Source organism: Lynx rufus, unplaced genomic scaffold, assembly GCF_022079265.1.
Source record: "Lynx rufus isolate CCGP_SWC_20201006 ecotype Redwood Valley unplaced genomic scaffold, mLynRuf1.p SCAF_5, whole genome shotgun sequence".
Classification (NCBI taxonomy): Eukaryota; Metazoa; Chordata; class Mammalia; order Carnivora; family Felidae; genus Lynx; species Lynx rufus.
In genome coordinates this window covers 86972569-86984604 of record NW_025814867.1, presented here as the reverse complement: position 1 = coordinate 86984604, position 12036 = coordinate 86972569, and the positions used below count along the sequence as shown (strand labels likewise).

At 38.5% G+C, this 12036-nt stretch overlaps 1 protein-coding gene across 2 annotated transcripts in view; it reads right to left on the bottom strand.

Annotated features, from left to right (window-relative positions):
* The window catches only part of PCYT1A (phosphate cytidylyltransferase 1A, choline), a 46883-nt gene that overhangs the window by 21807 nt on the left and 13040 nt on the right, over positions 1-12036 (bottom strand). For both annotated transcript variants that reach the window (XM_047099068.1, XM_047099067.1), the window contains exon 2: positions 7799-7925. In XM_047099068.1, coding sequence (XP_046955024.1) covers positions 7799-7915 — 117 coding nt within the window. In that variant the 5' untranslated portion in view covers positions 7916-7925. The remainder of the gene's footprint in view (positions 1-7798; positions 7926-12036) is intronic.

Genomic DNA, 12036 nt, shown 5'->3' with positions numbered 1-12036 from the left:
TGGGAAGAAAGAGTCTAGAGAAATAGCAGGGAATGGTTTCAAAGGACAGGATGGGGGAAGGTATTAGCCCTAGAAATAAGAATGATCACACTTTTCTAAAAGCAGAAGAAAGGGAAGGTGATAAAAGGCCAATGTTAGATGTAAAGGAGGAAAGATGTACAAATTTATAACCGATGCCCTCAATTTTCTCAGTATAGTAAGAAGGACATGAAATTACCATTAAAAGCAGAGAGGGTGGAATGAGACTGAAAGCTTGAGGAAAGCAGGAAATATGTGGACTAGCTGCTGTGGGAAATATACCAGAGCATCAGCAAATACTGGGCACTACATTAAGTCCAGATCAAGCTAGCAACATTAATCTATAGAAGGCCAAGTTAACAGTCCAGGAAGAGAAACAAAGAATTATCAGAAACTGAAAGATCTAGGGTTAGGCCATGATGAATTGAAGGGAGGCAGAAGGGGGCAGTGAAGAGTTAAGGAGGCAAAGGGATCTAGACATTTCTCCAAAGAGGGTATAGTAATTGCCAAAAAAAAAAAAAAAAAAAAAAACACATGGAAAGATGCTCAACAACATTAGTCATCATGGAAATGCAAATCAAAACCACAATGATACTACTTCACACCCACCAGGATGGCTATGAGCAAAAAAGACAGGCGGTAACAGTGATGGCAAGAATGTGGAGAAACGAACCTACATACACTACTGCTGTGAGTGTAAATTGGTGCTCAACTTTGGAAAACCATTCTTTAAAATGTTAAACATATAATACCATATGATCCAGAAATTATACCCATGGGTATGTAACCAAGAGAATGAAAACACAGATTTTTTAAATTTATTATTATTTTTTAAGTAGGCTTTACACCCAACGTGGGACTTGAACTCACAACCTCAAGATAGAGCATCTCATGTGCTACTGACTAAGCCAGCCAGGTGCCCCTGGAGACACATTTTTTTTTTTTTAAACCTGTACACAAATAATATTAATAACAACATTATTCACAATAGCCAAAAAGTGTAAACAATCCAAATGTCCATCAATTCATGAATGGATAAACAAAACAGTATGTCCACATGCAATATTATTCACCTATAAAAAGGAATGCAGTATTAATACATGTTACCACCTGGATGGACCTTGAAAATAGTATGTTAAATATAAGCCAGCTACAAAAGGCTATTGGGAGGAATCCATTTATATGAAATGTCCAAAATATACAAACACCTGGAGATAGAAAGTAGGGTTGCCAGGGGTAGGTTGGGGGGATGGGGAGTGATTGTAATAGATATGGGGTTTCTTTTTGTGTTGATGAAAACGTTCTGGAATTAGATAGCGGTGATGGTTGCATAACACTGTGAATATACTAAAAACCCCCAAATTGTACACTTTAAAATGGTTTAAATGCTGGGGTGCCTGGGTGGTTCAGTTGGTTAAGAATCCAACTTTGGCTCAGGTCATGATCTCGCGGTTCATGAGTTTGAGCCCCGCATCGGGCCCTGTGCTGACAGCTCAGAGCCTGGAGCCCGGATTCTGTGTCTCCCTCTCTCTCTCTGTCCCTACCCTGCTCATGCTCTGTCTCTCTCTGTCTCAAAAATAAATAAATATTAAAAAAAAATTTAAATGCTTTAAATGGTAAATTTTATGTTATATGAATTTTATCTTAATTTAAAAAGATACATTAAAGTATCCTATCTTTTACAACTGTTTCTTCAATCTCTTCTGATTACTGTGTACATTCCAAGGCAAAAGGCAAATACAGCTATCCCTCCTGGCTAGGGTTTCAATTCCTCCTAAGTATAGAAAGTGAAACCAAAGGTTCTTTGACTACAAGAGATCAGCAAAATCTTTATCTCTCTAGATGTCTCCAGCTAGAATGAATAGTATTTTTAAAAACATCTTTCTAAAAAAGCCTCTAGAAGATGCTTTATAAAAGTAGGACTAAGTATTTCTACCTATATTCTCCTAAAACATACCTCCTTCATTTTAACCTCAAGGGAATGCTACAGAATAGTGTTATTTTCAAGTCGTTTGACTATCTGGTTGTGAAGCATAAATGAAAAAGCATGGATTTAGAACTTAAAAAAACTTAGATCTAAATCCCAGCTCTATCACTTAATAGCTGTGATATCACAGCTTTCATCTTCCATAAAATAGAAGATAATACTGGCCCCACAAGGTTACTTGAGAGTTCAACAAAATAGCACACGCAAAGTCACTAGCACAACTTTTTACATATAGTGGCACTCAACAAATTAGGTCATCATCAACAACATGAGTTCATTTTCTTTTCTTTTTTTTTTTTAATTTTTTTTTTAACGTTTATTTATTTTTGAGACAGAGAGAGACAGAGCATGAATGGGGGAGCGTCAGAGAGAGGGAGACACAGAATCTGAAACAGGCTCCAGGCTCTGAGCTGTCAGCACAGAGCCCGACGCGGGGCTCGAACTCATGGACCGCGAGATCATGACCTGAGCCAAAGTCGGCCGCTTAATCAACTGAGCCACCCAGGCGCCCCCATGAGTTCATTTTCAATTCCATTTTATGGAACACAGGATTTCATTACATCAACAAAATTAACTAAATTGTATTAATCTAAGAGGTTAGCTTCTAGATGCTATATGAAGTTTCTAATTCTATACAAATTATAACTAATACTATTATAACTAAAAATTCTGACTATTAATGATCATCTCGCAAATTATGAATGGTCTTCTAAATGCAATATTGCTTTCATAAAAACTTTTCCTGACTATGTTCACATATATTAATGCACTATTCCTCAAAATTCCAGTCAAAGAGATGACATTCTGGTGTCCTTAAAATAGGGAAATGGAGGGGAGCCTGGGTGGCTCTGCTGGTTGGGTGTCCAACTCCTGATTTTGGCTCAGGTCACGATCTCACAATTCGTGGGTTCGAGCCCTGCATCGGGCTCTGCACTGACAATGTGGAGCCTGCTTGGGATTCTCTCTCTCCCTCTCTCTGTCCCTGCCACACTCATGCTTGCCCTCTCTCTCTCTCTCTCTCTCTCAAAACAAACAAACAAACTTAAAAATTAAAAAAAAAAATAGGGAAATGGAGATAACTCAGATTAAGACCAGAATTTGATACTGGCTTCCCAGGATTCTACTAAGGACTCTTAAATATTTTTCAGCAAAAGCTTTCAGAATGACACAGAGAAACATTTCCCTTTTACTCAAACATGTGGCACAAATGATAACAAGTGTTCCTGAGATCCAAATTATTTCCATAATACTAGACGAAAGGCTATGGAGTCAAGAGGAATACCATATGGTGTGATAAAGAAGGGATAAAGAACAGAGCTGAGAGATTCCACTCCCTGGGGATAGGAAAGGAAGGAAGGAAGGAAGGAGGAAGGAAAGAAGGAAAGGAAAAGGAAGAAAAGAAGAAAGGAAGGGAGAAGGAGATAAGGGGAGAGGGAGAGGGAGAGAGGAAGGAAAGGAGGAAGTGAAAAAGAAAATAACAATTTTCTCAGACTCTTATTGCCATTTCAATGAATGGAAACAATGAGCTCATCTATCTAACTACTATTTGGATGTTTCCTAGACCTTTTAAGTTGAACTCGTATTAAATTAAACTTATCATCTTTCTGCTAAACCAGATCTTCTTTCTAGTATTTCTTATTTAAGAAGCATCCCATATGGGGCGCCTGGGTGGCGCAGTCGGTTAAGCGTCCGACTTCAGCCAGGTCACGATCTCTCGGTCCGTGAGTTCGAGCCCCGCGTCGGGCTCTGGGCGGATGGCTCGGAGCCTGGAGCCTGTTTCCAATTCTGTGTCTCCCTCTCTCTCTGCCCCTCCCCCGTTCATGCTCTGTCTCTCTCTGTCCCAAAAATAAATAAAAATGTTGAAAAAAAAAATTAAAAAGAAGCATCCCATATACACAATCTACCTAAGACTCAAATCTAGAAGTCATCTTTAACACCTCTCATCCTTTACATCCTGATTTCCAAGAATTATCTATTTTACCTCTTAAAAACTTAAAATTGTAGTTTAAGTCCTCCTTATCTTCACCCTGGATCATTACAACAATCTCGCAACTAGTTCTCTGGTTTCTATCACTGTTTCAGCTCATCTTTTCCAAAGCAACCAGGATGATCTAAATTACAAATCTGATCACATTGCCCACAGGGTAAAGTTCAAACTCTTTAGCACAGCACACAAGATCCTTCATAATCAGGTTGTCGCTTGCCTTACCTATTGCAGATTATTTTCTGAACTTTAAACTCTAATATTACTCATGGTTTGCTAAACATACTATTATATCACACTTGAACTTGTATTCTATCTCTTGTCCATTTCTTGAATTCCTATTTATTCTTCAAAGTTCAGCTCAGAAATAATCTCCTCAGTGAAGCTTTTCCAAAACCACTGTCCCCACCTCTAGATCAAAGTTAATCTGTTGCTCATCTCAGCAGCCATTGTATTTCTAACTTCCTTCTATTTGGCCCTTTTCATTCTATATCTTAATAACTTATCTATTTCCCCTATTTGTCTGTGAGCATCTTAAGAGCAAGGTCATCTTTTCATCTTTGCATCTCCAGTGTATAGTAACTGGCACACAGGTGTTCTCACTATATGAGGTTGTGATATCTATCTCCATTAGCAGAACTGTTGCCAATTTGTGACTTAACCATACATGTGATAAATACAGATATAGGCTAAATGTCTTATTCTTCATAAATATTTTTGTGATTCTTTTTGATTGTATCTTTAGAAACATCTGTATCAGTAAATTCTTTTTTTTTTTAATTTAAATTCAAGTTAGTTAACATACAGTGTAGTATTGGTATCAGGAGTAGAACCCAGTGATTCATCACTTACATATAACATCCAGTGCGCATCCTAACAAGTGCCCTCCTTAATGCCCATCTCTCATTTAACTGCCCCCCCAACCCACCTCCCTTCCAGCAACCCTCAGTTTGTTCTCTGTATTTAAGAGTCAGTAAATTCTTTATACTTACAAAGAAACTAGCCATAAAGTTATCGCTTCATTTTTCCCCAATTCTTTTCTCTCTTCTTTCTAATTCATCCTGACCCACCAATGTAGCTACCTAATACTAAATGATCCTTCCAATTTCTCTCCACCCTTGCAAGGAAAAAAATTCTTCTGAGCTCTGAGCTATAGAGTTCCCCATTAGGCTCACATCTCTCAAAGGGAAGGTCCTATTTACTTTTATACTCTTAGTACCTAGTGGCTATGCTGGACATTGTGTGTGATAAAATCTTGTTTGCTCAACCCAAATGTCAACTAATGTGTGGACACATAAAATGTGGTATCCACATTTTAGATACATAAAATATTCTAAAATTAGTTGTGGGGATGGTTGCACAATTCTAAATATACCCAAAATCATTGAATTGTGCAGTTTAAACGGGTGGGTTATGTGATCTCAATAGAGATTCCTGTTATAAAAACAGGAAAAAAATATTGTTTGCTTTCACTACAAAGTTGAAAAGGGATCAGAGATAGAAAGTACAAGTGTACAATGACAGACAAGTTTATTTAGCGGACACTCCTCACTAGGGCTGGTACAGCCTGTTGAGTGAATGAATCTTTGACCATTAGCCCATGCTAAAGAGCCAGTGTGTACTAGAGAGGAATGTGGAGTAAGTAGCAAGTCACTCAATTGATCTGTGACATGAATATACGAAGCAAAGCAATTTAAAGCACTGAAATTCCTCAATTCTAAGGACCGAGAAATTTAAGTCTCCTCAGAGCCCATTCCACCATTCCACTTGCCTTCTTTGCTCTATTCTTACCTCTTGTGACTGGTGAAGAGTATCAACTACATGGTTATACCTTGTCCCTCCTCCAAGACTGATTGCTGAATTGGTGCTTACCATAATCCTCTTAACCTGAATTCTCTAAGAAACATTCAGAAATTAACAATGTCCTCCTGTTTTGTTGACTGCTGAGTCATTTTCTGAGTATACCTGGTATGGTGTACAGAATAATGGCTTCCTAAAGCCATGTCTACATGTTATTCTCTGGAACCTATGACTATGTTACCTTACATGGCAAAAAGGGCTTTGCAGATATGATTAAATTAAAGGATTTTGAGAAAGGGTGATTATCCTGGATTATCCAAATATGTTCAATGTAATTACAAGGGCCTTTTAAAAAAAATTTTTTTATGTTTATTTAATTTGGAGAGAGAGACAGAAGGAGGGGCAAAGAGAGAGAAAAACAGAAAATCTGAGACATTCTCTACACTGACAGACAAGAGCCCAATGTGGGGCTCAAACTCACAAACCATAAGATCATGACCTGAGCCACAGTCAGACACTCAACCGACTGAGCCACCCAGGTACCCTATCATAAGTGTCTTTATAAGTGAAAAAGCAGGTAGGAGAGTCAGAATCAAAAGACATGTGATGAGGGGCACCGGTTGGCTCAGTTAAGTGTCTGACTCTTGATTTCAGATCAGGTCATGATCTCATGGTTCGTGAGATCAAGCCCCATCAAGGCCTCGTTGGGCTCAGCACTGACAGCACAGAGCCTGTTTGGCATTCTCTTTTTCCCTCTCTCTCTCTGCCCCTCCCTGGCTTGTGCTCGGGCTCACTCAGTCTCTCTCTCTCTCTCTCTCAAAATAAATAAATAAAACTTAAAAAAAAAAGAAGAAGAAGAAATGTGATGACAGAAGCAGCAGAGTGATGTGACTGCTGGCTGGCACCATGAGCAAAGCAATGGGGGTAGCCCCTCAAAGCTGGAAAAGACAAGAAAACAGATTCTCCCCTACAATCTCCAGCCCTATCAACATTGATATTAGTCCTCCAAAATCCATTTAAGACTTCTAACCTCCGGAACTGTAAGACAATATATCTGTATTGTTTTAGGCTGCTAAATATGTGGCAATGTGTTAAGCAGCAATAGGAAAGGAATACACTTGCCCCTACCAATATCATCAATATCAGGCCTAAAGCATAAGCCTCCTATTGGTGGAGTCCAGCTGGTTTTATTGATCAAGATAGAGTACTGGTTTAGAACAAATGTTATTTGTGTCAGAGTAAAAATGCTTTTCCCTTTGCACTACATGAAGTTCCAGAACCAACCAGTGGAAACTGCAGTTTGATCAATGGCTAACAGTCAATATAGGTAAAGAAAACACAGAAATATATAATCCTTTCACTGGAATTTTAAAACACGGATTTCATAATAATATTACATACCAATAATAACTTCAGTTGTACATGTGTTCATTGACATGTTTTTTAGGGGAAGCTTTAAGAAGGGTACCAAACTGAGACAGGATGAGCAGTTTGGAATGGGGTGTTTCATTGACAGCTTGGCAGTGGTTAGGAAATACAAGATAATGTCCCAGGGATAAAGGAATATAAGGTAGGCAGTAACAGAAAAAGGCTCTCATCTAAGATATAACCAGTAATAGAGTGAAGGCATGATACGGCAGAAAAAAAGTAAGACACAGAAAACTAAACGCTAAGAGATGATACTAAGATCAGATGACTGCCTAGAGCTCAAATTTCTCTATTTCATTCACTTTAATTTAATCTTTAGCTTAATAAACTAACTTAACAACTTCCAAATTTTCCTAACATTCTTTTTCCAGTTCCAATGTAAAGCTTTTGCAACTTAGCTGTGAACTTCAATTTGATAAGAAAGTAGAACATTTCCAACAACTGTGAAAATACTATTCACACTTACTATTCATTCTTTCCATTATTTAAGAAGATTTGTCATACTGATATCATTAATTTTATATCAGTGTTTACCATCCCCCTGCCAGGTTAAGTGTTCAAAAAAGATATCTCTTCCTTACAATTGCACAGCGTGGCATTTTTGAAGAAATTCCATCTTCTTCTGTTGCCCCATTGGGTCCAGGTACCTCTTTCCTCCTCTTTCTTGTGTTGACTTTGGCTGAACTCTGAGCATCCATCTTCTTTTAACTGGTCATAGAAAGTGAAAAAGAATTTTTTTTCTCATTGAAGTGGAGAAAAAGTCTGTCACAAGTATTTCAGAGATGTTAACACAGATACACTGAGCAAAAGATCAATTCCATAGCACAGATCTCACAAGATGAGCCAACTACATCTGGCAAAAAACAACAAAGCTTCACAAAACACATGCTCTAGTAGAAACACTGAAATGCTTCTCTGTGGAACAATGGCCACAATTAATCACCTGACCTTGGAAATTATTACCCTGACCAATGCAGCCTGTATACCAACTGCGAATTTCATATCCTGTCTAAATGTAGAACATTGGAATAACTTTGTTGAGAAAGTCAGTTACATAGAATTTACCACCCTCCCCTAATAACATCCCTGGTACACCTGGAGATATGACAGACACAAGGAAAAATGAAAGGTATGTCTTTGGTGCAGATGGAAAAAAAAAGAGCCTTTTTTTAAAAGAGACAGCCATCACCAATTCCTGGTTTAACAAAACATGTATTTCTTAACTCTTAATGCTCTGTAGATTTCAGAGACCACTCCATCAGGGTTATCTATGAAAATTGTAAAGTAAGTATATTGTATCTTTTAAATGTCCTTCCTTTTCCTGGTCTAATACCCATTTCCCCTTCCTCTTTCAGAGTTAGCACCTTAAGCTATTCAAAGCCCCAACTATTAAAACCTCACCCTGGCTTCTCCCTCCCCCAGTGAAAACTTATAAATTACTCTCTCACTTAGCAGAGAGCTTCTAGCAACTAGCTACCACAGAACAGCTCTGAATATTTGATGTTTATGTTTAGAAGTTGGCTTGTGCTACCTCTCCAACACCCTGCAAGGATATCTGCATTTTTCTTGGGTAACATAATTTGCACAAATTAATTGATAATGATGCAATTTTAGGCATCAGCCAGAAATTGGGGATAGAGGAACTTTAGTGGTCAACTGTCATTTCTGCCCAAGATATGTACAGTGAAAGGTGGAAAAAATATCCTCAGAGCAGAGATAAAAAACAAACAAACAAAAAAATGCCAGGGTACTGGGTGGCTCAGTTAGTTGAGCATCCAACTTGGGCTCAGGTCATGATCTCGCAGTTCATGAGTTCGAGCCCCATATTAGGCTCGCTGCTGTCAGCCTGTCAGTGCAGAGCCCGCTTTGGATCCTCTGTCCTCCTCTCTCTACCCCTCTCCCACTTTCACTCTCCCCCAAATAAAATACTATTTTAAAAAAATGCCAGACAGAATGAGGACATACTACTCCATCTTTCTGTCTCTAATTGGCCCTCCTGAATAAGATGTTCATCTAAACAACTGCAGTTGAGCCTTATTTTCTTTCCTCCAGCTAAATTCCAAGTGGCAATATGACAAGATCTAAGAGAAATCTGACCTAATTCTTAAAGAGTGAAGGTGACACCCATGAGTCATGGCTAAGTATTAGGCTGACATGAAAAATGTCAGAGTCCAAAGTGAAAGATGAACACCACCCAGAAACTTCCTTTCATCGCAAATGCAAATTAAAATGGAATAAAGGTGCTATACATTTAACAAGTTTTCCGGTGATGATCAGAGCTTTTCTTCATTATTATTATCACATGTTTGAAACTATCCAGAGATTGTATTACTACTCCTATCTCACTGGTCTGAGGCCTACTAAAAACACCTAATCAGTGCAATTAGTGACCATTTCTAATTTACACACAACAGGACTTTTGCTTAAGTATCTGTTAACTTCTTCTCAGGGTAAGTAGACAAAATCCATCATGAAAAATGTAATGAGCAATCTGGTGTCAGGCAGCTGAAGGTCAGGCAGTCACTAATAGTGGGAACTTACTGTGTACAAGATACATACTTTTTGAAGTAAACTATTTTCTCAAGAAGACTTTAATTCAGCTGAAGAAACCACATGTTCATGATATAAAAGTGCTCTTTAGGATTCTAAAACCACTGGGGGAAATTTGCTAAAGAACAGGATATTTAGACAGTTTCAAAGTATCTCCAAGTATTTTGAAGCAATTCTCATAAATTACTTATTAATTACAAAGGGAAAAGAGTTAACTTTATAACGAAAAAATTTCTTAGCCAAGTGATCCAAGTTAACTAACATCACCAATAATGCCTCCATCACCTACCCCAAATGCATAGCCTGTATGGATTTATAAGGAACGAGCAAACAAACCTCAATTAAAAGACATTGTAGGGGTGCCTGGGTGGCTCAATTGGGTTAAGTGCCAGACTTTGGCTCAGACCAGATCTCACAGTTTGAGCCTGCATCGGGCTCCCTGCAGTCAGCACACAGCCTGCTTCAGATCCTCTGTCCCCTTTCTCTCTGCCCCTCCCTAGCACGTGCTTTCGCACACATTCTCTCTCTCTCAAAAAAAAAAAAAAAAAAAAAAAAAAAAAAAAAAAACAAGATTCTACAGGGTGCCTGGGTGGCTTAGTTGGTTGAACATAGACTCTTGATTTTGGCTCAGGCCATGAGCCCCCCATTGGGCTCCACGCTGAGCATGGATATAAATAAATAAATAAATAAATAAATAAATAAATAAATAAATAAAGCAAGCCTGTTACTCTTCAAAAAATGTAAACCATGAAAAACAATGAAGGGCGCCTGGGTGGCTCAGTCGGTTAAGCATACAACTCTTGATTTTCGCTCAGGTCATGATCTCATGGTTCATGACTTCAAGTGCTACGTTGGTCCACACTGATGATGTGGAGCCTGCTTGTGATTCTTTCTCTCTCTGCCCCTCCCCAGTTCAAGCACACTCTCTCTCTTTCAAAATAAATAATAAATTCACACACACACACACACACACACACACACACACACACACACACACTGAAAGGCTGAGGGATTGTTCCAAAGAAATGACAACGAAATTTCATTTCTAGACTGCAGGAGAAATTGTTATAAAGGATAGTCATTAGGACAATCAGTAAAATCTGAATACGGACTGTGTACCAAATCATAATACACATCAATGTTAAAATAAACTTCCTGGGGCGCCTGGGTAGCTCAGTCGGCTAAGTGTCCAACTTCAGCTCAGGTCATGATCTCAGAGTTCGTGAGTTTAGGCCCCACATTGGGCTCTCTGCTGTCAGCATAGAACTCACTTCAGCTCCTGTGTCTCTCTCTCTCTCTGTCCCTCTCCGGCTCACACACTCTCTCTGTCTCAAAAATAAATAAACATTGAAAAAAATAAACTTCCTGATAACTACACTATGTTATGTAAAAGACTATCCTTGTTTTAAGGAGATAAATGCTGAAGTACCTTGGGGTAAAAGGGTCATGATCTCTGCAACTTACCCTCAGCAGCAGCAATAGCGACATAGAAAGAAGGTGAAAGAAGGGAGGGAGGGAGGAGGGAACAAAGGAAGGGGATGGAGGAGAAGAAAGGGAAGGAGTGGGGGAGGAGAAAGAAGAAGAAAATTGTGTACACTATGTTATATATAAAAAAAGGTAAAGCAAATATGGCAAAATGTTATCAATGTATGCAACTAGATGGGGTATAAAGGAGTTAATTTTAATATTCTTGCAACTTTTCTATAGGCTTTACACTTTTCAAATAAAAAGTTTAATTTTTAAAATGTTCTGTAGCAATTTTCCACATAGATAGGCTCTCACATAAGATTGTCTTTCAGATTCTCTAGAAACATATTCCTTCTCCTTCCTAATTCTTTGATTTAGTATACATGATACAAATATTCCAAGAAGTATATGTTCTCGTAATCTAAACATCTTGCAAGGAAGTAAGATCATAACAGCAACAATCATAATAATGACTATCTTTTTTTGAATATTTACTATGTGCCAAGCACTGTGCTAGGCACTTAATACACATTATTCTCATTTAACCCATACAACCTGAGATGCAGGTATTATTAGCCCCAACTTACAAATGAGAAAACTAAAGATCAGGGAAGTTAAGCAACATAACCAACAGATCACACAGCTGGCCAATGGGAGAGCCAGGATTTAAATCCAGGCTTGCCTAAATCCCAAGTCTTCACCACTATATTGGGCTGTCTCCCAGAATCCAAGGTTTTTCCTTCCTTCCTTCCTTCCTTCCTTCCTTCCTTCCTTCCTTCCTCCCTCCCTCCCTCCCTCCCTC